The sequence below is a fragment of the Leptinotarsa decemlineata genome, unplaced genomic scaffold (genome assembly GCF_025532065.1).
Source record: "Leptinotarsa decemlineata unplaced genomic scaffold, Ldec_3_MD MMD2_tig00026307_RagTag_RagTag, whole genome shotgun sequence".
NCBI lineage: Eukaryota > Metazoa > Arthropoda > Insecta > Coleoptera > Chrysomelidae > Leptinotarsa > Leptinotarsa decemlineata.
This window is the reverse complement of record NW_027412681.1, coordinates 3,697,578-3,724,940: the sequence shown is the minus strand read 5'-3', so window position 1 is coordinate 3,724,940 and position 27,363 is coordinate 3,697,578. Positions and strand designations below refer to the sequence as shown.

General features: G+C 34.8%; 4 protein-coding genes across 4 annotated transcripts; 3 read left to right on the top strand and 1 right to left on the bottom strand.

Moving 5' to 3' along the window:
* The first annotated feature begins 95 nt into the window (after positions 1-95).
* On the top strand, positions 96-7,572 carry LOC141485128 (uncharacterized). The gene is made up of 2 exons (XM_074181183.1): positions 96-785; positions 2,558-7,572. Exons 1-2 carry the CDS (start codon positions 404-406, stop codon positions 3,274-3,276), a joined length of 1,101 nt encoding a protein of 366 aa, XP_074037284.1. The 5' UTR covers positions 96-403; the 3' UTR covers positions 3,277-7,572.
* Positions 7,573-9,813: 2,241 nt separating this feature from the next.
* On the bottom strand, positions 9,814-15,432 carry PNPase (polyribonucleotide nucleotidyltransferase 1). The gene is made up of 8 exons (XM_023168019.2): positions 15,197-15,432; positions 14,051-15,139; positions 12,993-13,186; positions 12,084-12,244; positions 10,792-10,979; positions 10,514-10,637; positions 10,230-10,463; positions 9,814-10,046 (listed from the first exon to the last, which is right to left on the bottom strand). Exons 1-8 carry the CDS (start codon positions 15,319-15,321, stop codon positions 9,921-9,923), a joined length of 2,241 nt encoding a protein of 746 aa, XP_023023787.2. The 5' UTR covers positions 15,322-15,432; the 3' UTR covers positions 9,814-9,920.
* Positions 15,433-17,187: 1,755 nt separating this feature from the next.
* LOC111511943 (3'(2'),5'-bisphosphate nucleotidase 1) lies at positions 17,188-20,560 on the top strand. The gene is made up of 5 exons (XM_023168022.2): positions 17,188-17,565; positions 18,212-18,340; positions 18,429-18,566; positions 19,600-19,887; positions 20,228-20,560. Exons 1-5 carry the CDS (start codon positions 17,446-17,448, stop codon positions 20,486-20,488), a joined length of 936 nt encoding a protein of 311 aa, XP_023023790.1. The 5' UTR covers positions 17,188-17,445; the 3' UTR covers positions 20,489-20,560.
* A 409-nt stretch (positions 20,561-20,969) lies between these two features.
* LOC111511940 (protein AATF) lies at positions 20,970-23,577 on the top strand. The gene is made up of 2 exons (XM_023168018.2): positions 20,970-21,330; positions 22,353-23,577. Exons 1-2 carry the CDS (start codon positions 21,009-21,011, stop codon positions 23,507-23,509), a joined length of 1,479 nt encoding a protein of 492 aa, XP_023023786.2. The 5' UTR covers positions 20,970-21,008; the 3' UTR covers positions 23,510-23,577.
* Positions 23,578-27,363: the final 3,786 nt, after the last annotated feature.

Below are 27,363 nucleotides of genomic sequence, written 5' to 3'. Positions count from 1 at the left end.
GCTTTACTTCTTTGGTCCATAAGAAACTTCACCTAGTGGAATTTCTTATTGGCCTAAACTCTGCCAAATGGGCTTTACTCAGAGGGCGAAACCAGCTTGATTTACTTATCAAAAAAAAGTCTTATAGTTCACAATTTTTCTCCAGTAATAGAAAAATGTTGCTTCTCAAGCAATTTTCATGAAACCCAAGAATTTTTATGAACCCCATTGAGTAAATTCCAACTCGCCCTAAAGTTCTTCTTAACTAACCTGAAATCTGAAGAAAACTGATAACATTGACTGGACTATGACGTGGGAAATCCGCAGATAAACATTCTAGGAAGCTTGACCTCCGTTATTCAAAAGAGTTTTAAATATACAACGATGCAAACAGCAGTGCATCCACAACCAGTGATACGTCAAGATGTCCCGTTTCATCTTCACTTGTAAACTTCTCACACCGATGATAATGATAATAATAAACTCTGAACTGTGTGCGGCTCACTGTAGGTCCCTTAAGAATGTTTTGGTTGATTTGAGAGACAGTGACGGGCTTGTATATAATTCCACAGTGAACGGTTGCATAGAAAGGATTGAATTCGGTAACAGGACGATTGTAGAGGCTCGTATTCGGAACCAGAAAATACCGAAACTTGAGGCGGATTCTGTCAGGGATATGGAGCGTTTGGAAATACTTACTTTTTTGAATTGTGATTTGAAAACTGTACAACCTGCCGCTTTCAGGAACGTACCCAGGCTGAAGGAAATTCAGATTTCTGATTGTAATCTGATCAAAGTACAGAAAGGTGAATTGAACATTTCAGTTTTTATATTGCGTAAATAATTTGTTGTTCAAAGCAATAGCAATAAAATGTTCTCCCAATTGACTTACGTGAAGTTGGCGAAAGACACCAGTGCCGAAAACTGATGCCAACCCCCCATTCTTGAGTCCGATTTAAAACACACAATTTATGGGTTGTTGAATCATGACCCTCGATAATTTCATGATTAGTTTCAACTTCAAAGTATTATTATACTGCATGGAGCTTTTACAATATGTAGTAGTATAATGACTGAGGGGAGAATTAAAACACAGTCAAAGTCATTGATAAAAAACACATAACCTCAATGTTGCATTACAACTGATGAAATTCATAACTTAGTGAAGAATGTTAGCAGAAGTAGGATTTGTTGAACGGTTAATATTCAGGAATTGAAAATATCGGTGTCTTAGAAACGTGAACTCCTACCACTTAAGTGGAATATTTCGCTAAACTGTAAATTGTTATTGAATAAAATAAAATAATATTGAATAAATGATGTTCTAGACGCTAAATTTTTAGTCCTTCAAAATGGTTAGATCATAATAAACACATCCTCCTCGGAAAAGGTTGAAAAAAAAATGTGTATTTTTCCGATACCTCAAAATAACGGCGTATTTTGAGGAAATGAAAACCAAGAAATGAATACATCTTTTTTCTTTCAACCTTTTTCATCAATGTAATTTTATGGTCTCACTTTATTGAAGGTCTGAAAAATTCATCTCTCCAATAACAGTTTTCACTTTGTCATGATTGGGGACTATTTATAATTCAGGAAGCGATATATTAAACTTTAGTGTTAGAAGTTCACTTTTCTAAGACACCGATATTTTCAAGTCTCAAAAATTAACTGTTCAACAAATCCTACTTCTTCCCCCTAGTGATTCTACTACAGATTATGAAAGCTTCATAAAGTAGCTATAATATTTTGAAGTTGAAACTAATGATGAAAAGCATTAGATGGCAAATTAGCGCTCTTCATGATTCAACAATCCATTAGTTGTGTGGTGTAAATTGGGCTCGAGAGTGAGGGACGGGCGGTAGATTTGGGAGTTGGAATCCGACGCTAACTTCACGCAAGTCCGAATTTGTGTGGCACAATAAAAAATTATCTGAAAATAATATATTCATTTCATCCTCACTTGTGATTAATTAATGAGCTTTCACTTAATAATAATAATCGTCTTTATCACTACAACCACACAAAAAAAAATAACAATATTAAGTTCTTACTACATATATAAAGTAATAGTAAAAGGCGAAGTTCAATTTTCGCAGCTATGCAAATAACTGCTAAATTGTTCTTCCACTCAACCTAGAAAAGTATCTGCATGGGTATTGAAGTAGCATATCATTAACATAAGTATATGAATACATGAATAAAGATCAGTGACTGGCGATGATACAAAACTAGACAAACTATTATTAATAAAAGAAGATAGACAAGAGAAATGGTGAACCGTTGATCATGTTATTGATTTTGAAAAAAATATAATTTCAATTTGATTTCAAACTGAGAGGGTGGAATTTTTTTTAAAAGTTCAGGAATAGCATTGAATACTTTAGCTATCTGGTAACTTTTTCCTGGAAATGATACAAGTTGTTTATATTCTCTTCAACCAAAGCTTCGAATAGGAAATTTTCCGTTCCATGCTATTATTAATGCTCAATATACTGCAAGTAAAGATTGTGCTTGTGACAAGTATTCTAATGTGAATGCATGTGATGTATCAAAAGATTATTTCGATTTGTTACAGGAGTGTTCAACCCCGTCGAAAACTTGGAAATAGTAAGACTGGACCACAACCAGATAACAACCATCGAACCCGAAACCTTTGCGAATCTATCTGTCCTAACAAGGATCTACTTCGACAACAACATGCTAACCGAATGGCGAAGAGAATGGTTTGACGAATCTAACATCAGATTAGAGTCCATAGAGTTTCATCGAAACAAAATTCGGTCCATTCCTCCCAAAGCCTTCGTGAACATGAAAAAACTAAAGCATATCAACTTCGATTACAATGAAATCGACTCCATCGGATCAGGCGCTTTCGAAGGTTTGAGCGATCTGGACCAACTGAGACTGAACCACAATAGATTGAAGATCATCAAGGAAGATGCGTTTCCTACTCAAATCAGGATCAGGAATCTCATAATAAATGCGAACCTACTCAACTTTTTACCGATGAAGATCTATACCAAGCTTTCAGTAGACAAACTCATTATAGACTACAATCCATGGAAGTGTCCTTGCTATGATAGTTTACTTAGTTGGATGTATGCCACTAATGTTACCTTGATCAAGACCAAACACTGTGATATGAGTTCTGTGCCAGTTTGTGCTTTTCCTCAAAAACAGTCCCAGGTTCAGGATTGTCAGGAAGATATTGATGAGGAGCTTACTAAGCGGTTTATTGGGATACTCAGGAATTTACCTACTCCTTTGAGAGAATATTGTGCGCAGTTGGATTGAAGTACCTATTTTGGCTATCTGAATCAGAAACTGATTCTTTCTCGTGAACTTCTACTGTGATAACGTCGTTTATTTTTCTTGTTGGCCAACCATAATTTCAAGAAAAAGTCAAACTACATTGTATTTAATTACATTCAATAACTATATTAGTTGATTTGAAAACTATTATCGAAAGAATAGTTGTCATGGAATGTGTTACGATGACACTCTTGATTCTTCATAAAACAAAGAGATCACGAGCGCACACCAATGTTTACATTATTTGGAAACGATTCTTGTTCCATCTATCAAAATGTGTACAATATTTGGGTCAATCTTATTTCGCGCGTCGACAAATTCCGACAAAATAAAAGCGAATTAGTAAAAACACCTGAGTATCTATGCAATTTTGCCTTACATATCCTGATGCTGTCAGATTATATCTAGAAATTACACTTTTTTCCCACCAAAATCGGGGATTTTTTGGTAATTCGGGATTATTTTAGGATTCTAGGGTTATTTTGGGACATGCAAAAAAATATAGTCGAAAATAGCCCTGGTCGCCCAGTCTATCAAAAATTTTGTTTTAAAGTGATCCATAAAATATTACATCTAAGTAATAACAACGCCCACGCAATTTTTTATAAAAAACATACCCGCAATTACTTACTGACTCCTCAAAATTTACGATGTTTTTTACATGTTTTATTAAGAGACTGACATTGTGAAATAAAGTACCTTTAGAGATTCACGTGTTCATTCAACTAGAACTTCGAAACGGCCGCCGCGCAAAAGCATCATGAGTAGACATGGTTGCTAGATTTGAAATGAAGAAGTGATTTACAAAATTACCCGACTTTTCTAAAATGAACCCGTTCTACCGTACCACACTTCCTGAAGGAAAAGCACCAGTTATTTTGTTATCTACTCGCTGACACTTCAACTATTCATTAATTGAATGACTTGGACATAATATAGGGTCTTTCATTAAGCGCTTCCTATCTTCAAATTAAAATGAACCAAAGTGTGTGTGATATATCATTAAAATTTTTTCGTTTAAAAGACGGGCACATGAATCAGGCTGAATTTGACCAATGGCATGGGTTATGTTTAAAAATGTGTCTGTTTAAAATATGTTTTTCCGTTAATCAGCTGTCGCCCCCATACGAACGACAACTCTCAGAAGTTAGGAAACATGTGCGAGCTAAGGACTAACGAGGTCTTACCTTTTAACGCGTGATTCCCCACACGGTTGCAGAATCATCCCAGCTTCAACCAGATAAATTCTCTCGAGAAAAATATCTGGTCGGGGCAGGAATCGAACCCACGGTCTTCCGATCGTGAGTCGGGCGCACTACCACCGGGGCCAATTCCACAACAACGTTGTTGTTGGATTTGAAGACTGCTGTGGTGTGTGGCATATTGGCATACACCTGCGACTTAAGAAAACCACACATTAAAAAGTCTAACGGGGTCAAATCTCACCACCTCGTTAGCCAATTCACATCACCTCCACGTGAGATGACCATGACCTCAAATCGCGCATGCAGAATATCCAGTGTGGCATGAGCTGTGTGACACGTAGTGCCGTCCTATTGAAACCACATGTCGTTGGTGTTCAGATCATCCAATTCAGGCCAAAAGAAGTTGGTAATAATCGACTTATATAGGGCTCGCCGTTGACAGTGATCGTCTGGTCAACGTCGTTCTCAAAGAAATATGGGTCGATGACTCCGCCAGCACAAAATACACACCATTGCACTGGACGTTCTTGGATCTCATGTGGATTGGTATCGCCTCAAATTCTACAAATATGTTTGTTCACGTACATATTCATCTAGAAATGGGCCTCATCGCTAAAGATGATTTTTAGATGAGAATTAGGGTCAGTTGCCAACTGCTCCAGAGGCCATTCAGCGAACACACGTCGTTTTCTATGGTCGTTTACCTTCAGTTCCTAGGTCAGTTGAATTTTTTAAGAGTACAGGCCCAAGTCACGACGCAAAATTCGCCAAGTTGTGGTCTGCGAAAGGCAAAGTTCTTGTGAGCGACGCAAAATCGACTGCCTCGGATTCTACTGCATACTTAACAGACAACGGCAATGTTTTCGGCAGATTATGCGTTTCGTCGACGTAGGGGTGTTAGTAGATCATAAACTGAACCAGTAGACTCAAATTTATCCACCACATTGCGAATAGTACGTTGCCCGCCTGGTACATTGCCCGAACAGTTCACCTATTTTGATAAAACGATTTTATCATTTGCATGTGTTGTTGAATGAATCATCCATCTATGATGATTTGGCAACTAATTTGACAGATGTATCTTCAACAAGATGGCTGTTATCAATTGTCAACGTTTGGAAGTCCCTGTTGGAAAACCCTATAGGTATATCATTATGAATTGAACTTATCAAATTTGGATATGTGGTTGATTATCTCGTTCACGTGCAGATAGGGCGATGACAAATATGTTGTTTGACGTTCGCTTCAGCCTAGTTCGACGAATGATACTCTGAAAGCAATTCGATTTTCAATTATGGGAAATCATCGAATTCATGTTGATGATAAACATTGCACTGACGTGTGGCCAATTAACCCGAAACCGATCTGCGAGTGTGTTCTAATAATTGAAAATCGATTCCGGTAGTTGTATCGCCAACAGCATATGCAGAAATTACTTCTGTGAAGAATCCTGCACTGACACCTGCCGGATATAATCCAACGCTCTTCGTGGTATTAGCCGTCAGTTGAGAGTTCCGTGGTGGCCGTGGTAGGGGACGGACGTGCTGATAACGTCCGTCCACAAAGAAGGTACGCGGATGCCATGTGCTATCATGGGGCTCCGTTTTGTGTTGTGTCGTATTAAAACTAAAATGTGAAGTGTCTAAAAAAGTGAAGAATAAGTGGCCCCCTTTATTCACGCCGGTATCCAGGCCGGGGTGGTTCGGATAACCACGTAAAGGGGGCTATATATGTGAAAAATTATCAAAAGGTTTCCCAAGTAGGAGGCGACTTCAAATAATCAAACTGTTTTTGTTAAAAAAAAACTAGTGTTTTTTTATTATAAAAAGTTAAAAAAAAAATGGGTGGCAGCATTGCTTAGTGCAAGACCGCTGCGCCCCCCGACGAAGCTCCTGTTAACCAACAGGAGGAGCATTGGTCATATGCGCCTGACGATAGGAAGCAACGACCATCCAAAATAGAGAGAGAGAGAGAGAGCCGTCAGTCCATTAACCTACTTCGAAGGCGAGTTGAGACTGGCCTGAACGAATTGTTCTTTTAGATAATCGTATTTGAGTATTTGCAGCCAGTGTTCGAGTAAGCTTCCTTACTATATGTCAGGGATGACCAACTGGCGGCCCGTGGCCTTGTTTTTTGCGGCCCGTGGCCTTGTTTTTTGCGGCCCTGAACGACTTTGAAAAGTATTAGATATTTTTTAACATAAAAATACAATTTTTATATACAAATACAAATTGTATATTATTACTAGATTCCAAGTTTTTGTGCACTATGGCTTTCTTAAGTCACCACATGAATGAGCTCAACTTGAAGTTACAAGGTAGAAATCAAACCATACCTGAATTAGTTGGAACACTTAGATGGATTTGTAAAAACTAAAGGTTTTCAAATCAAGCCTAGAAAAAGCTAATCTTGTACATTTTCCATCGTGCAAAGAAATCATGGAAGAAATCTTAACCAGTGATTTCAGTTTTTGCGTACCAAAATTGAATATGCTTTTGGAGTCATTTAAAACGGTTTTTGGATTTTGATGAACTGCGACCACATCTCGTCTCATTTAACAATCCCATGACATGTGAAGTTTCTCAGCAAGATGACGACATACAGTTGGAGCTCTGTGATTTGCAAAGTGACACACTTTTCCAGAAAAGACCGTAAACTGGTGTTGAATTCTTTGGTAGAAAAATTGTTTCAATGTTTGGAAGCACATATATTTGTGAGAGCACTTCTTCCACAATGAAATTTATAAAGTCAACTCACCGAAACAGACAACCATCTTCAAGATCTGCTAAAGGTGGCCACCACCTCAATACGTATTGATTATCTTGAACTGGTGAACGATTGTGCCCGCCCGCTCTCATGCAGTGTTCTCATTAATGAGTTTTTTCAGTTAAATTGTGAAGAACTTTAAAGAAATTCATACTCAAGCCAAGACGTTTAAGAATGTTTGGGGCAATACTATGTTCATTCCAACTAGAACTGAGTACCTATTCAATATAACTAATATGTCATTTTGATTTTGTTCTGCTGAACTTTTTTATAAAATACTATATTGAAATAAAATAGTGTTCCATAGTATTTGTTTTTATATTTATATAGTCTACATTTGCCTTAAATTTTTTGTGCGGCCCCCCCTTTTAGTGAAAGTATTGAAGTGGCCCTTTGGGCAAAAGAAGTTGGCTGCTATACAGGCTGATTCACGGTGGATGGCACATTAGACGTTTCTGGTGAACCAGACAACGAATCACTTTGAAAATTTAATGGAGGGCATATTCGGACATTCTCTAGCCAACTAAAATATTTTCGACAATGCGGTGTTGCCGCTTCTATTAGAAAGCAGTAGCAACTTTGATTTTTCAAATAGAACACTCTGTATATAATATTATTTTTGGAATCTCCAACAATTGCCCGACAACTTTTCTTGATATTTCCCTATACCTATCTGTTACCGTTTTCGAAATAAAAATTAATTTCAATTTTTTTCTTCGAAAATCATGACTTCTAAAAATGCTGATATCTTTTAGTTAAGAAGTACTATGATATCGAAATTTGGTTTGGAGTTAGGTGATACTTGGACACTTCCCACACGTCAGCCTAATCTCCGTTACTTCAATACAGGGTGGTAAAAAAATACAGTTTTTTCGTTTGCTTGAAAAAGTTGCTGAAATTTGATTATTTTAAATGGAACACCCTGTATATTATTGAAAATTCGGAAAGCTGCTGAAATTTGCTTTCTTTCTATGTATATCATACCTATACCTTACTAGTCAAGTTTCGGACTTATGAACATTTATTTGTGAAAATGTCCCTTCAGAATGGTATTTCCATTCGGTATTTGGTAAGCAGGCCATGATTACTATTTGACAGTAGCGTTGTGACATTCTCCTAATAATATCGACATTTTCGTCACTTCAGAAGTTGCAAATACCTTCAAAACGATGGAATAAAACTATTCAAACGAAGTTCTTATGAATTTGTTTATTTTTGGACAGTGTGACAAAATTATCAGCAGAACATGTAGAAAGTTCAATGATATGTATCCGAATCTACCGCCAATGAACCTCAAGAAATTTATACGAATTCAGAACAATTTTAATGCATTTGGATCAACTTTAAAAGCACCAAGAAACTTGCCTCGACCCGTAACTTTCGAAGACAACCAGATTAATGTCTTAGCATATTTTCACGCATTTCCCGAGTCATCGATAAGAAGTGCTGAAGAAGATTTGGGTATAAAATATTCATCGGTTCAAAGAATCTTGCGAAGACATAAAATGCATGATTATAAATTCACCAAAATTCAAGCAATGAAGCCTCAAGATCCTCAACAGAGAGTAGAATTTTGTGAAATGTTGTTGACACACATTCAAGAAGATCCACTTTTTTTAAATAAAATTATTTGGTGAATCGAAATTTTCGAGAGAAGGGATTTTCAATAGAAAATATCGTCATTATTGGTCCAGTGAAAATCCTCACGTCACAAAGGAAGCCGGATTTCAAGAAAAATTTAGTTTTAATGTCTTCTGCATGTTGATGGACAACAAATTGAGGTACGTGATATACGAGGAGTCATTAACATCCAGAAGCTACCTGAATATTTTGGAGAATACTGTAGACAGTTTCGTGGATAATCTGCCACTCGAAGATTATCGAAACTGTTGGTACCAACTAGACGGAGCTCCTGCACATTGCACAAGAGAAGTGAGCGCAGAACTGGACATTTTCAAACTTATACATTGAACTCATAACCCAGAAAGTTTCAATTCCTTTTCTTCATTATGATTTTCTACCACGTACTAACGGCTACATTCATCAATTAATTAAAATGGAATTTGATTGTCTTCAAGTCGACCATATTGATTTTATGACTGAACTTCATCTAAACTCTAAACGATAGCAGAGCCTAAAAGTGCTGCGACCATTGAATTTTGTTTCCTTTTCTATTTTATTTCTCAACATTGTTAGGTTACAGTCATATGTATGACTCTAGTTATTAGTTATTATTATTGTTGTTTAAGGACATATTATTATTGTTTACTGATTTATTATTATTATTGTATGTATATTAGGATTTCCTAAATAAACGTATTCATTCATTCATTTATTTTTTATCAAATGGGAAATTGATTTATGTGTCTCTCTGCAGCTTCCAGTACGAGCAGACAATTAGATGGTATTTGAGCCCAAGTATTGGATTCACGGAGACTTAATGCTATTAGTTTAGTAAATCCCTCTGCTGATTGAGAATATTTTGGGAACTTATTTCATAGAAGTCTTTTAATATTGTAAGTGTTTTTTTAAAGGAGAGTCTGAACAATTTCTATAGAATGATATATTGAGTAAAATAAATATGTACAAAAACCTACCATACCGGTAAAAAAGTGAGGCAAAAACAAAAAATATAAATTATACATGTGTTTACTGTTATCGCACATTTGCTTGCAACACTTTCCTAGACAGTCTCATCAGACCGGAAACAGGATCCCTTCCAAAATATTTCACCTGCAGCTCATGTCCAACTTCCAAACCTAATGCCGATGGATGAGCAATCTGAAAATGTGGCACTGTTAGCTTCGCATTTAAAAAACTTTGCATATTCTGATAGAATTTCGAAAACCTTGTTTCTTTCCATGTTCGTACCGATATTAAAAAAAAAACATAATTATTCGAAGTTACCAGACGACATAAGATGAAAAACACGTTTTATCGATCGTATAATTCTTTTCAAAATACCTTTCGTTGATCCAGCTGCGAGTTGTGAAGCAAAGCAGGAGGCATCCCAGGATACAACGTGACCATGACTCCGATATCTCGAAGCTCTACGACAGTCGCCTTGTATATCCCTCCGAATTCCAATTCAGGCGCTCGTTCAGTCGTCAGGAGCTTCTGGATGATCTCTTCGGCCTCATCCATAGCGCTTCTGCTAGGAGCAAACACCTCGAAAGTCGTATCGTCGACTTGCGAAACCTGCAAAAGCATTTTCAGCAGGCAAACAAAATGATGAGGTGTAAACTCACGTGAACACCCGTTTGAGCGAATAGTTTCTTCATGTTGATTCCGCCTATGCCTAACAGTCTCGACCTCTTGTGGGCTTCCACTTCCAGTTTCATGGAAACTGGCCAATTGTCCTTTTTTTCTACTCTGAAACACAAATGCACTCAGACAACTAATAAAAAAAATCCCATTTGTTTCACACATGATGGAGATTAACTGGTTCATTAAAATACAGTATATTTGGTCCTTCGAGCCGGATATCTGAGATATCCTTATTTTGAGGGTTGTTTTATTAACTTGCCTTGGTTTCTCTATGCACTCGTGCATTATATTGAGAATTTGAGATTTGGCATCACCTGCCTTTTGGATCGCCTCCATAACCAGCTTGAGAGGCAGTCCCGGTATTTTTACGTCTGCTTGCAAAGCTGTTATTCCTTTCTTCGTGCCGGCGATTTTAAAGTCCATGTCTCCCATATAATCTTCAATGCCCTGAAATGGAAAACCTATTTGAACAAGTGGCATCTCAAATGGAGATTCTGCATGTATTTATCGAGTTTATAACTACAGTACATTCGCTGGAGATATGTCTCAGGTGTGCAATATCAGATGAAGCTACGATATACCAAAATCTGCGTCATAGATACCTCTCAAAATTGAATAAAATGTAAATAATCTCATTTCCAAGAAAATTTCAAAACAAGCTGTTTGAAATTGTCACTATTAAAACTGAAGCTAAGTGTCGAAATATGAAGAGAACTTGATCTGGAAGTAACGAAATTCAGGAAAAAATCTAAACAGCACATTACTTTGGACAGCATATTTCTTGAAATGGAAAGAAAATGAATATCAGGCGTTGATAGGACAAATCTAAACAAGATATTTGCAAATACAGGATTCAAGAAAAATACCAGGAAAGCTTCTTGTGAAAAACCAGTTGTACATAAGTACCATCAGTTGGATTAAAACAATATAAGATCGACTTCTCACCAGCAGCATACTTGTCAACGACATGGACCAATTAGAACAACACAGCAAAAGTTCGGACCAATCAGGAGTGAGCATTCGCATGACACCCACCACCCCCACTCCTTTTTCCCACCGTCATCCCCACTACCCTCTCAGATTATAAATAAAAGTGAACACGGAGCTCGCCAGTCAGTCATTGCATAGACTTTGGAATATAACCTTCTTCATTCAGTCAACACTGATTTTAGAGTAAAAACTATTATAATGCAATTAAGAAGGGGTATGCATGCTACCTACATGTATTTCGCATTCTATTTATTCATTGTAATTTACATTTTGACCCCAATGAAACTATTATAGTATTATGATGATGTCTGATAAGTTGAGAGTGGTCAGTTTTATTCGAACACAACGGGGGCCACACTGCAGAAAAATAGGACATTCTTACAAGAACTCTCCATTTATTATTGTTCAGAAAATATGTATTGCCGCGAGTCTACGTTTTGAAATTTTACTTTCTCTTCTAAAGACATATCCTACATATCTACTGGAGACATATCCTACAAATACGCTCTAGCTCAAGCTATGTATATTTTCAAACTAATCAAAATTTAAAGTAAAAACTACCAGCAAGTCTGTTAGGAGACAATAATCTTCTATAACTTTCTTGGTAAAGTCATAACGTGTTATAAGACCCATGGCTACGCCGGCAGCTGGAGCGCTGATGGGAACACCTGCATCCATCAAAGCCAAACTTCCACCACACACACTGGCCATTGAACTGGATCCTAGAAGAAATATAGTATAGAAAATTGTTGATAAAAGTGAGAGTAGTAATGATTCCAAGCAGCATTATTCATTTTTCAAAAGAAATCTACAGCTCATATTTCAAACCAAATGCGGAAATTGAGCCTTCTCAGACATCTGTCACAACAAACCTGGTATACAACATTGTAATCGCATAGTAAACATGTAAACTGCCGAAACCATAGCTCAAGAAGAAAGCGTTCATGTTCCAAAACCAGATAGTGGCACTGTTTTGACTCGCCATAGGTCTCTCCATAAGTTACAAAGTTTATTCTACAATTGTATTTGTATATGTTTATGGTGAAATTATATATTTTCTTACACTTTTACAATGGTTTAAAGTTTTTTTTTAATTTTTCACATTTTTCAATCACAATTTGGAGTACCAGTTGAATAAATAATTAAACAGAAGAATAAATGAATAAATAATAGATTAAACCATTTGTCTGCCATTAGGAGGGCCAGAATGAAATAAATGGAAAACTGTAGGAAAAAGTTGTCCATTTTGAAGCTTATATCAATGACTTTTTAAATCCACAAATTAAAAGATTATGGTAAATTTTAAAATAGGCAACTTTTTTCTAATTCAACCGACTCTTTGCAATGATATTCAAAAGTATTTCAATGAACATTTGATGTAATGCTTCAACTAATGTTTGATCTAAGTATTATTATGAAGACTTGCTGCTTAGAGTCAGTAAAATTATTAATATTATCAAAATCACTTACCATTTGATTCTAGAACCTCTGATGTCAGTCTTATGGTGAAAGGAAAGTTGTCTGGTACTGTCGGAGTCAGTCCCTTCTCTGCCAGAGCTCCGTGTCCCATCTCTCTTCTACCAATTGGCCCCATACGGCCCGTCTCCTTGGTGGCAAAAGGTGGAAACTCGTAATGAAGGAAAAAGTTTTTTTCTTTCACACCACTTTAACGATTCAACTATTGAATTATCAGATTAAGGGCTGGTAATTTTTTTTTTGTTAACAGTCAAGCAGGAAAATTCTTTTTCTCTCAATAAGATGAAGTGAAAGATTTGAATATATTTTCTAATTGGGTATTTAGATTTGAAAATTATCAGATCGAACAATTCAGATATGCAAAATAATACATAAGCATTAAATCAAATAGCATGAAGAGTTATGATTATAGTTGATTGAAATACCTTTCTTTCCCAAAAAATTAATCTCTCCTCAAAGTTTATTATAAGGCATATCATATGATTACAACTTAAAAATAATAAGACTTGTTATTGTAAATTTCTTTAGTATTACTAAAGAAATAAAGTGATGTACCATCCACAAAAAATTCAATATTTAATAATGATTTTGAAACAGAATTTATATGAATTAAAAATTAAACTGAACCCAAAGTTCTTTTTTTCCCTAGACACACACTGTTTTCTATTAGTTAAATTATTGTCAACCATCAATGAATAATAACTTCTAACAGCAACGCTATTAGATTTTTTTCAATACAATATTGGCAATTATTCAATAGAACTTTGATAATTCTCATAGGAAATAAATACATAAATTAAAATCTAAAAAATTCATCTTTTCTCAATAAGTTGAGACAAATATATTGCTACATCTGAATGTTATGGTACCGTTAACAAAAAAAAATGAATTTGATAATCTTGACTGCAAGCTTTTGAACTGTTACACAAAAGAAGTATTTACTTAACTTCTTATTGTATCATTCACCATTCGATTGTATATTTTATATATTTGTTTTGAATATAATTGAGCTCTACTTTTTTGTTCAAAATCGAGTAGAATTAATTTAATACCTTGTTAAAACACTCAGGGGGTCCAGTTTCAAAGCACTATCATGTGAATCCAGAGTAACGGTACAGAAAACTTGCGTCTGCCCTCTTTGGAACAAAGCAGACCCATGCAGCGGCTTATAAAGGTTCACTTTGCAAGAAATGTCTCTCACTTCATCAAACTCGCGTCCGTCACACCGTTTTCGTTCCTCGAATACCAAATCTCGAAAAATTTGCTTCACCATCTTATTATAATTATCTGCTACTAGGGAACTATCCGAATCAGGAAAATTTATTCTAATTTTGTCTAATACGTCTGTCCTAACATCACTGAGAGCATTGTCTCTACTTATCTTATCCAAATTATAGTTTTTGAAAATCTCCCGGACTCGCATTTCTGAAAAAGAGCGTAACGCCTCAGTTATTTCCTGAGACACCTCTACAGGGATATCAAGCTGCCTTTTAGGCTTGCCATAAGCCTTCTGCATCCTCTCGATCTCATTCACGATACCCTGAACTTCCTTAGTAGCCAGCTTGATAGCCTTTTGCAAGTCTGGAAGCAATATGACATCAGCATTGCCTTCTAACATGACAACCAGATTTCTTTTTGTTGCTGATACCACCAAATTCAAAATAGAACCCTGCAATTCTTTCCTTGTGGGATTAATCACAACCTCGTTGCTGATGAGGCCTACTCTCACTGCTCCGACAGGCCCGTTCCAAGGGATATCACTTAGTGATAGAGCTGCCGATGCTGCATTTATTGAAATGACGTCAGGGTTGTTCACTCCATCAACTGCTAACATGTTACAGATAACTTGGGTCTCACAATTGAAATGCTCTGGGAAGAGAGGGCGGAGACTGCGGTCTATGAGACGAGATGTCAATATTTCACGTTCGGAAGGCCCCAATTCTCGACGGAAAAAATTTGTCGGTATACGTCCAGCAGCGGCTGATTTTTGACGATAGTCTACGGTTAGTGGGAGAAAACCACTATTGCTTGATTTAGATTTGGATACTACCGTTACCATTACAGACGTGTCTCCTAAGGTCGCTACTGCACAACCGTCCGCTAATCGGGCATACTGCCCTGTTGATATATTCAAGTTACGCCTAAAATGTTTACTCTGTATCTCCAAACGTCTCTGAAATATTGTATTGTGTACTCACCCATTTGAAAATGGAATATTTACTTCTGGAATCGTTAATTTTTCACTGTAATACCTCCTGAGCCTTGAAAATTGAATTACTTTATTGAAAGTCCTTTTTGGTAATTTGGTGTTTCCTAAAAACATTTTTAATTCATAGGATTTTAAAATTTTACAAATAATAGGTTATATTTGACATTATTATAGGTTAATTTCTTCTATTTTCCAGGTTCGGATCTCACTGACTTTGTTACTTTGAGGATTGACGTAACCCTTGACTTTGGACTGTTTGACTGTTATCACAGACCATGGTCTGTGACTGTTATGGAAAATATTGGTATGTTCGAACACATTTCTATTGGTTGAAGCAACTGTTCAGAAATTTTATATTTAATTGAAGAACTCCCCTTATTACAAACCAACACAATTTGGTAGGTATAACAAAAACAGCTCAGAGTAATGTCGTTTTTCTGAATGTTACAACCGTAACACTTTTGTTACATTTTAACCGATTGTGTTACTTTGTTACTTTTCAAAAAAATGAAACAGTTACCTCACACAGTTACTCGTACTGAAGATGCGAAGAAACCAAAAAACCCTGGTTTTTTAAACGATTCTCTCTATCTCCATTCATGTGGATAGATGATACAAGAATCTAAATTTGTCGCGCGTACCTATTGGTTCTGATCTACATTTTATGGATCATAATGTAGAAAAACTTTCACCTAAATTGAAATTGTCAAGTTGCGTCACTTAAGTTGTACTTTGTACCTCTGAAAGAAGTGTTGAAATTTATTGAATCTCTTTATCAATTCTTTATTAGGTCGAGAGTTATTAACACAATATTTTTCATAAGGAAGGGGTTCAGTTGATCACACTGGGGATATTCTATGCATTTTAGAGTATGCTGTATAATATTACGATGTTTTCTGGAAATAATTCCATATCCTCATTTTACATATTATGGAAATAATAGATAACAACAAATAACATATTGTTAAATATTAGGTCTGCGTCCATGATGTCAAGTTTTTTAAAAGGAGGTGGAGAGGTCATTCATGACAATCTGTCCCTTCAAGTCTTAAGGATAGTTTACTTGTCTCTGGTAGTATCAATATTATGGCTCAATGAGTAAGATTGTGATCTTACTCTTGAAAGAGTTCAAAACAAATTCCTAAGATTTTGTGCTCATAGAATGAGTATACCTGTTATTGACCATGATTAAAGCAACATTTTAGAAATCTTTAATCTCAATCTGTTGGGAAAAAGGAGGGAAAACTTTGATCTAATTTTAATATACAAGTTACTGAATGGCTTGATTGTTGCTCCTGAAATTTTAGAAAATAATAATTTCAATGTCCCAAACAGAACCTAAGGTCCAGCGATTTGTTTCACATACGGTTTCATTCTACAAATTATGGCTTACATAACCCTGTTGATCGTACACTTCGACTCATTAATGAAAGAAAATTGGAAGTAACTGGTATATCTCTCAGCAAATTCAAAAGCAATCTCTTAACAGCATGGTCGTATTATGATATGTATTTTATAATAACTTATAATAACTGTTGATCGTACTTTTCGATTTATTAATGAAAGAAAATTGGAAGTAACAGGTATATCTCTCAGCAAATTCAAAAACAATCTCTTAACTGCATGGTCGTATTATGATATGTATTTTATAATAACTTAAGATAATGTAATGTAGTATATTACTTTATTATATAATTGTTAATTTTATTCTCAAATGGGGGTGATCCCGTAAAATAAATAAATAAATAAATCTACCAGCTTATTTTCATCATGATGGATTAACGAGGTCTTACCTTTTAACGTGTGATTCCTAACACATCAATGAATTAACATTCAGATGTCGGTCAATCTACAGTTATGTACCAGCAGTTGATTTTAAAAACATCCTTTTTTTTCACTGCAATAACCGAACGTGACGTACACGATCAAAGAGCAAAACTGTAAAAAGTAGTTTCAATGTCAATGTCAATTTTTGAATTTTGCCGTCTTAATCAGTAAAAAAGTAGGTCAAACGTCAAGTCAAAATCCCGTTTCAAATCTTTCAATAAATGTAATTATTTTTGTTCCTCTTGAATGCTTCGTTTGTTCTTGAATTCCGTATCTAAACTAAGCGAAATCAACCAAACAAGGTTACAAAGGTTTTTTGTATATGGTACAATCAGATTTCATTTTTCCCATATTGACATCTGAATTATTTTCATTTGTGTTTTAACATCTCTGCTGAACATATCCTTAAAAATGGCTCAAAGTGCGCCTCTAATTCTGCGGCTGTTGGCTTCCTCAGTAACTGCTGCTACACGAGCCGGAAAAATAATTAAAGATGTTATGACCAAGGGTGAACTAGGCATTGTAGAGAAGGTAAATATTAAATTTATTTGTACCCACCTTCATGTATCAAATAACGCAATTTTGTTTAGAAATGATCAATAAGTTGTTGCCTTGCAGCCTCCAAAAAGCATTTGATTTTTATTTTCCACAGCTTTTAATTGAAGTAATCAGAAATTGTCAATTTTTTTCATGATCATCTCAAAATCACATGATTTAATTTAAAGGTATGTTCACTTGATGTATTTATTTCAAACAAAGCAAGAGAGAAGAGAAATGTTTAGCACCATTTAGCTTTGATCAATTTTTGGTTTATTTCATTGTAAAGCATGGTAGGTTACATGTCAGAATACTTCAGATTAAAGAATTTTTTTTCCAAATACTCCGTGGTTTTCATTCATATATGGCATTCTTAAATTCTTCATTGTGATTACATTGTCATTGGATCATAATATTCACCTAAATGTGGATTTTTTGAGATTTGAAATAGTTATATCGAGGAGTACTATTCATCTAACAGAAATGTCAACTTGCAGTGGATTTATGCAACAATACCCAAGAACTAAATACAATAATTAGTAACTAAGACTATACCTAAGAATAGTATCCTGTTTATGCACTCGTTGACATAACCACAATGATATATTCATTCAATAACAAATATATCTGTCTTGTGCAGGGATTAGAGAAAAATGATGTTCAGACAGAAGCAGACCGATCGGCGCAACGATGCATAGTTGCATCTCTATCGAAGCAATTTCCTGATGTCACCATTATAGGAGAAGAGGGACAACTCAGTGAATCTGACGTGAGTCTTCAATTAATTGAATTATATTGTACCCCAATGATTTTCCCCTACACCTCAAATTCAATGCCTCATTTTGTTTCTTCTTCAGGTACCAAGTGACTGGATTGTGACAGAGAGTGATCAGTCTGTTCTCTCTGCGAATTGTCCCCCTTCGTTTGTCAACACTGTTCCTGAAGACATTGTTGTATGGGTAGATCCCCTTGATGGAACTTCTGAATATACAGAGGTAATGACAATATATGTGTTGATTCGTTGTAGTGTAAAAATTTATAATTAGTGGAAATGAAGGTTTCAGCTTCCCCTTATATTTAGATCTGCGATTCTTACAGTTGCTTCCAGAAACTCAGGAAAAAGCAGAAAGTAAATGACTTTTTCAATAGACATATGAACACTTATTTGAATAGGATCCCAAAATTTTCTCTAAATTATTCAAAATTTTCATAAACACACACAAGTAGTTATTTTATTGGCGCCAGAAATCACAAGTCTATTTGAAATATAGAAAATGCATACATTTTCACATCGATGTAATAAAATTTCCTGTTGGGGTGCGTTTGCAAAAAATTCATACACAATTTTAGACTGTAAACCAATGAAATGTATTTCCCATCCAAGTCAAAGATACCAAACAAAAAAATTATTCAGTGTCACTATTTTCCGGGTTTGAAAGCCTTAGATTTTTGGAATTTCCTCCTGACCCTTTGCTGGTGCGAGTGGCTAGCTTTCTCAGAGGTTTATACGTCCTGAGTTAATATCTCCGATCCAGTCATCGGCAGGTGTATCCAAGTGTTCTTTCAAACGATCCACAAGAAATTATTCATTCACCATTATCAATATATTCATAAATTATCTGTTTTCCTAAAAGTAATATCGTATTCTTATTTTTTCTCTTCAAAATGTACCTGTTTTGCCAAAAATTATCATTGATCAAGTTTTCTCAAAAAATTCCAATATTTTACCTGTTTTCCGAGAAGTAATATTTTACTAACTATTTTACCACAATTAATCATTCATTTAATTAGGTTTTGTATTTACCTATATAAAAGATATTTTGGAATAGTTTCATGTACCAGTCCAACTGATGAAGCTACTGTGTAGCAAAACTCGCCTTGAAAAAAATGCATTAAAAAATTCTTTAATTATTATCAAGTATACTGTTATTTAATTTTCATCAAGTGAAGACACAAGATAGTCATAATTTTTCATAACTCATATTGATATTATTCCATTTTGATATTTTATTTCATTTATATATGTAGGGACTCCTAGATCATGTGACGGTGCTCATTGGAGTAGCTGTCAGTGGTAGGGCAGTGGGAGGAGTTATCCATCAACCCTATTACAACTACAAAACGGTTCCTGATACTCCAGGAAGGACTCTGTGGGGTTTAGTAGGCGCTGGAGTCGGCGGATTTAATCCCATCGACCCTCCACAAGATAAATTCATCATCACAACTTCAAGATCGCACCGAGACGGTATGGTGTCGAATGCCTTGAAGTCTCTGAATCCTGATGACGTTATTAGCGTCGGTGGTGCAGGACATAAGGTACCGTTCTTAGTATTGATGATAGTAACTACTTTCTGGATTGACGAGAAATTATTACTAAATACTTGACATGATTGGATTTTTCTTTTAACCTTTTTTGAAAGATTTCTATTTACACAATCTGAAAAAAAAATCAAAGGAGATTTTTATACAGGTTCAGAAAGGGCAAACTTCTAGTTAACGTTCGTAAGTAACAATGAATTTTATCGGGTGAATTGAAACTTTGCTCTTTCTATATCTGTATAAATTTCCTCCAAAAAAAGGTCTATTAATTACTCTGGTTCCTCCACAATAATGATTTTTGTTCAATATTATTTAACTCGTGTGTTTTTTATTCAAGGTTTTGGTTGTTTTGGAAGGTAGAGCTCATGCTTATGTTTACGCAAGTCGAGGGTGCAAAAAATGGGACACTTGCGCACCTGAGGCTATTTTAGAAGCTTCTGGAGGGCGGTTGACAGATATTCACGGCAAACACTACAGTTACGATAAGAATGTGTCATTCCCTGATAACCAAGGTATTTTTGCTACCGCCAGGACTGTTGATCATGATGCTTTGGTATCGAAACTTCCTCAGGAAATAAAGGATGCGTTTCCATACTAATTTATAAGTGCAAAAAGCTATATTTGTGTGTAATTTTATTTTGTACAGAAATAAACATTTTATTTTACTTCATATATTTTTTCAATCACATAGTGAAGGTTAGCTCCCAACCATAGAAATCAAACGGATCTCAATTACAATTTATAGTTGCAACTGAGAATTCATAGTTATTAGTGACAATTTGTAAATTTACAGACGTAACTGTAAATTCACAATTGTATATGCTTCTGTAACTTGAAATATAATCTCAGAATCGTTAAGCCGATGACCAAATCCAAGTTTTCTGTAGTGAGGTTCGCTACAACTGTAACGATTTTTGTAGTGAATACATAAAATATATTCATTTATGTATCTAAAATATCTTAATCTACTTCTTTGTCTTTCCCGAAGTTGTCCCTTAGTTTTATGTTGCTGCTAGTGGCTACTTGCCATATGTGTCCCTCAAATACGAGAAGAAGAAACAGTCAGGCAAGAAGAATTCATAACCTTACATTCATAACCTATAATATAAACAAACGGAATGGTTCAAAATATTGAAGTAGTCAAGAAAATGTCGAAAACGAACAAAAAAGAATCTTTAGCCGATAGAATCGCTAAAGTTCTCAACACAGCTCCGGCCACGTTAGACCCAGAAGATGAACTAGCAGATGAAACAAGAGCAAAACTTAACACAGACACCACTGAAGATGACGATTTCGACGACGAACTTTTGAGTAAATTTCGAAAACAAAACGTTGATCTACTGGCCGACATTGACGAGAAATATGCTGGCAAAAAAGCTAGTCGCAAGAACTTGGTCAGTTCGGACGAATCAGATGATGATCAAGAGGAGAGTGAGAGTGGTAGGTATATACATAACAAAGTTGTTTTGCAGGTTTAGATTTAATTAGTTGTATGGTAGAAACAGCATCTGCTGATTTTACACAATGATATGCAGTAAGTTCAACGAAAACAAACCTTTAGGTGGGCTTTTCTTTGACCTGTCTATTTCTATTGACACAATAAAGAACAAGTAGATATTCACTAACTAAATCACAGAAAATGAGTATATGTAGGAGGCCCAATTTCAACAGTGCATTCAGGCATACATATCTGACAGAACTTTCAAGGTAGTGTCCTGGAGATACCACTCTTTTTGCTTCATATGAATAATTTATCAGCTGGCATCAACCACAGTCATACTTATATCTATGTGAATGATTATGAAATCGTGGGTGCAGGACACATATAGTGGTCAATTACTTTGTAAAATTGTATAAAAAAAAGTTTATGTTTTTATGTTCACTGCATGCAAAAAGCCATGTTTTTCACATACTCAAGTCATATTTCTCCAGGCCGTACCTAATTAATTTATATTATCCACTGGTATATAACACTAAATACAAAGTCTTTATTACACAAAAAAGGTAAGTTTGTCAGAATGATAATTGATTCAGACTATGAGGAATTGTGCAGGAATAGATTTACTACAGCAACGATGTTTTTAACATTCACATCTATGTATCTAAGTTTGCAAAACTAAATAACATTAAATAACACATATACAACGCAAGGGGAAATAATTATCTCCACCTGAATTACACAAACGGATCACAACATACAAGGTAACCTTATATGCTAAGGAATATTGTTACCTGTTACCTAAAAAATTAAATCAGAAACAAACCGTGAAACTTTTAATAGATATTGAAAATTACTAAGTTGTAGGAGCATTCCATTCCTTATATGATTATATAGAAATGCTTGGATGGGTTTACCTTTTTTTATGTAGTATGTATCCATTGCAAAGGTGTGTTAACTTTTTATGTGAAATTGACTATGACACAACTAAATAAATATATTCTCTATCTATTTCTTCTTTCAGGTGACAACTCAGATGATGAAAATATGCAATCTCCTGAAGAAAATGAAGATGAAAGTGACCAAAAAAATTCAGAGTCTGATACAGATGAAGGAAGTGAAGGTAGTGGCTCAGATTTTGAAAACAGTACCCTCGACGAAACTGAACATAATAGTAATTTTGAACACATAAAGTCTGAAGATGTTCCTCTACAATTAAAAAAAGGAATGTGTGTCAGAAATCAATTGAGCATATGGGAAAGTCTTTTGGAGATGAGGATACAGATTCAGAAGTGTTTAGCAGCTGCTAATAGGATGCCAAGGAAAGAAAAGTTCAAAGAAATCAAGGCGGAATCAGGGCAGGAGTTTTCCAATAGAGTCAGTGAAACAGCAGGCTCCGTATCAATGCTTCTAGGAAAACTAATTGATTTACAAAGTTTGGTGCTAAATAAATATCCAGAGACGAAAAAGTTCATGAAGAATGATGGTAAAATAGAAGATCCTGGTGATGAGGAAATCCCAAGTGATACGGATGAAGATATCCCTGAGGAAGATTCTGATGTAGATGCCGCAGAACAACCTACAAAGAGGAGGAAGCTTGCAGATTTCGAAACCGAAATAGGCAAGCAGCATCTCAAATATAAGGACTACAGAAACAGTGTGATCCGAAAGTGGCACGACAAAACTACCATATCCATCATGAAATCTAACTCAAGCCAATACTCCGTTATCAACAATATAGAGCACACCTTAAAAGACAAGTCCAAGTTGGTGAAGAGAACCCAGTTGAAGAGGACAGATTACAAGAGTATAGGTGAAGAAGAAATTGAGCCAGTTCAAAACGAATCCTCAGACACAAAACCTACTGGCGAGTACAATCCCGAAATTTTTGATGACAACGATTTCTACCACCAACTTCTGAGGGAGCTGATTGAGGTCAAGTCTTCGGACATCACCGACCCTGTCCAGTTGGGTAGGCAGTGGATTCAATTGCAAAATATGAGAAGTAAGATGAAGAGGAAAATCGACACTAGAGCGACGAAAGGTAGGAAAACGAGGTACGTTGTACACCCGAAGTTGGTGAGTTACCTTGCTCCAATTGAAGGTAATGCTTGGACGGACGAGAGTAAGATAGATTTGTGCAGTTCCCTGTTTGGGAAGAATCAAAAGAGCTCGACTTGAAGGGACTGGATTGTTCTATTTTATACTGTTATGAATTTTTGAATATATAAATAAACTATTTATATTTATTAGTGTTTCTATTATCAGTTTAGTAGTTTATTGTATTAAATAAGTATCCCCAAAGATGGTTTGTCAAGGTTACTAGAGAGTTACCTGAAAAATAAATTAGTTCTAGACGGCACTCTGAAAGTTTTCATTATTTTGCAACTGATAAATTTACATCTAAAAATAGTGAAAATCAAAATGATGATTTTTTTTAAAAGCACAACACCCTTGCTAGCAATCAGTTTGGTTTTCAGGACAGCAAAAATATCAATGATGCCATTTTCTCATTCCTAAAAAAAATTAACACTGAGCTGAATAATGATGACGTTATAGCGGCAGTATTTTGTGATTTATCAAGCGTTCGACTGTGTTACTGATGAAACAACAATATTATCTGAAAAAGCGACTAGCGTACCTCAAGGCTCAATAATAGTCCCACTCTTCTTTTTTGTGTATATCAATGATTTGCCAAATGTCAAAATATTTGGACATTTTACACTTCATGCTGATGACACCACATTGATATAGCACAGTTCGGATTTACAGTCCTTCAATGAATCAATTCATATATAATGTCAACTTATGTTAAAATGGTGTTACTCAAATAAGCTTTCTTTCAAAGTTTCAAAGACCAATGTTATTGCTTTCAGAGGGCAGACTGAAAACTTTTCACTAGAATCATATTGAGGCTCTCAAAAATAAACTAGCATATAATTAAATGTTATGCAGTTCGTATCATATCCAATGAACTCGGACTGTCCAACGCAAATATGGTTAATCACTCACTAATCGAATCTTACTTGCGTTATGGCATTCAGCAATAACGCGATATTGGTTATTCGATACTAGAAAAATAAAAAAATCCAAGAAACTTTTGATATATTTTATTTACATTTTTCAATTGGCAAGGGCAATAACCGTTAAAGAAAACAAACCCATTTTTGAATGATCTTTAAAAAATAAGCATATATATTTGTACAAAATTCCAACTTTCTAGTATTCTCATTTCGTTACACAATTTGTCAAAGTGAACTTCACAATAAACTGTATAATATTTAATAAATATTCATTCAATGTGTTTTCATCACTCGACAGGTTGAAGTCCCAACTCTGAGAAAAAGATTCAAAAGAATTCTTAATTCATCACACAGTGTTCAAAGAAGTTGGCAAAATAAACTTGATAAAATGTATACTAAGGACTTTTTAGAATCATCAAATATCGTAAAAGGCAACCTCTGTAGAAAAAATACCCGTCTTTTATGAAAGCATTTGAGGTTTCTTCTCATTTTTGACTTTTACTAACTGTACAATTTTGATCTTACTAACCAGTACCTATATATTCATATATCTACAATACTGATTCACTTCTCATTGGTATTTCCTTTACTTTAAAATGTTCCAATAACGTTTCTTGGATTCGAATTTTGACAACTTATGTTTTGATCCGTTTACCACTCATTGAATCTATTTTTTTTTAAAGACACCAATGAAAAATGATATAGCATTTAAGACACTATTATTTGATATAATATATGTTCCATTTGCATTTAATGAGTTATAACCCTATTATCTACTTTTATATATAATTTACAACATATTTCAACGAACAAGTTGAATTTGTGACAGATATATTTGAAAAGACATGCTCTTTATAACAATTATTATGGAAATTCATATATATTTGTGCATTCGAAAACGTTCTGCTATTTTTCAGATTGATAAAACTATTTTGATCCCTCCATACTTGAAATTCCTCTATATTGTTTGTGTGAATGATGTTCTAGTATATGCAAGGTGAAAGAAAAATTGCAAAGTATAGGTACCTACTGTTTGTCATATTTTTATCTAATTTTTTTAGCACAACCCTGCTGAGTCCAGTAAAATAAGATAGAAAGGTTTGGAATGCGAGTTTTTTCGCAACCAATTTATAAATTCCATTAGTAACTCAATTTACAAAAATCTCTGTGAAATAGAAATTCAATATATCTGTTCATTGTCTCTTTATCAAGAAGTCCTCAATTCGAGCGTTTTTGGCAAAATATTACATAAGGAATGGGTCCGACTAATCGCAACAGGGTGTTTCTAGTCATCTTGAGTGCTATTAAACAATTTTCCACACAAAAAGTCAGAAAGAACACTTCTTGTGACTTCCAACAGAAAGAAGGAAAAGAAATCTGAAAGTTTGCTTTCCCAATAATATTCATTCCTATCTGGATCTAGAATGATTTAGGAATATGAGTGATGAGTGTGATCTCAGAGTAACAAAATACAATAGAGAGGCCTTTTCCATCATTACTTTGAGGGCAGCATAACTTTGTTTACGGGAAGTAAGTTGGACCATAAAACAGTGGCGGTTGGTTCAGTTGATAATCGGAGGGATATTATATATTTATGAAATAAATAATTTCAGGTGGAAATGTATTCTGTTCAAATAGTTCCTACAGGAAATCTGATTTATTATTAATGATTATGAAAATGGAGCCAGTTTTTCTACCACCTACTAGATTTTTATTTATGTATAGCTTTATAATAAAGCGCGTGGTTTACTGGGTTGAAATTAAATTATTGCAAATGAACTAATTCATAACAACGATAAATGTTAATTTCAAAAGTAATGAACTTTGCTTCATAAAATCAGATGAAGAAATTTGTGATTTATTCTCAGATTTGATGAACAAGCGGTACGGTTTGTGAGGTCCGATATAAAGAATTTTCGACTAGAAATCATGAATATTTATAATAACGATTGCGGTTTGATATTATTATGTGTTTTCATTAAAATTGGTATCTAGGGGTTTTTGTGGACCGACATTATGAAAGGGAATATGTTTTATGTTTTTAATGGTCATTTTTTTGATCTTATTCTTATAAATAAAGTTTTTGAAACTAGGTTTATATTATTTCATTATTTGACATATCCCAACCGAAAAAAGGTTATAAAAATGACAACCGTCATTTCTTATTTGATATTGTCTACATATAACTCGAGAGCCTCGTGTAAAGAAAGAAAAACCAAAACGGAAATCATATTTTTTGTGTGACGTAAGTTAGTTGTTAAGTAAGCAATAACAGATTTGACAAGGGTTGCACAAGAATAACTATTTAGTATACAAACTGAACATTGAGCAAAAACCTTTTTAGTCTGTTGATCACAGAATGAATATGACCTTTTTGGGAAAGAAAGTTTTGGCTTTCTACTACTCCATCTGATACAAAAAAATGGATGAGAGAATCTTCCAAAGAAAGGAAGGAAGTAATCAATTTGTAAATAAGTAACTCTATACATGGATGTGTAGATCATGCAAAGAAGTAACTTTCAGACACAAACCGAAAGAAAGTCCTCCTGAAACAGCTATTTTCATATTTTCATGATCTACACATCCATGTATAGAGTTACTTATTTTCAAATTGATTACTTCCTTCCTTTCTTTGGAAGATTCTCTCATCCATTTTTTTGTATCAGATGGAGTAGTAGAAAGCCAAAACTTTCTTTCCCAAAAATTAATCACTCCTAAAAATATAACCCTTTCAAATCGAATATGACCTATAGCACACATATGAAAAACATATTTTTCATGTTTGAATACACAGTTTCTTTCATTTACATTAATGATTTTTCGTAATTATAGAATTCGTCAGCATGAATTATTGAAAAAAAAACATAATGTCGGTCCACAAAGATCCCTGGATACCAATTTTGAATGAAAGCACATAATAATATCATCATCTGATTTCATGAAGCGAAGTTCATTACTTTTGAAATTAACATTTATCATTACTATGAATCAGTTCATATGAAATAATTCAAT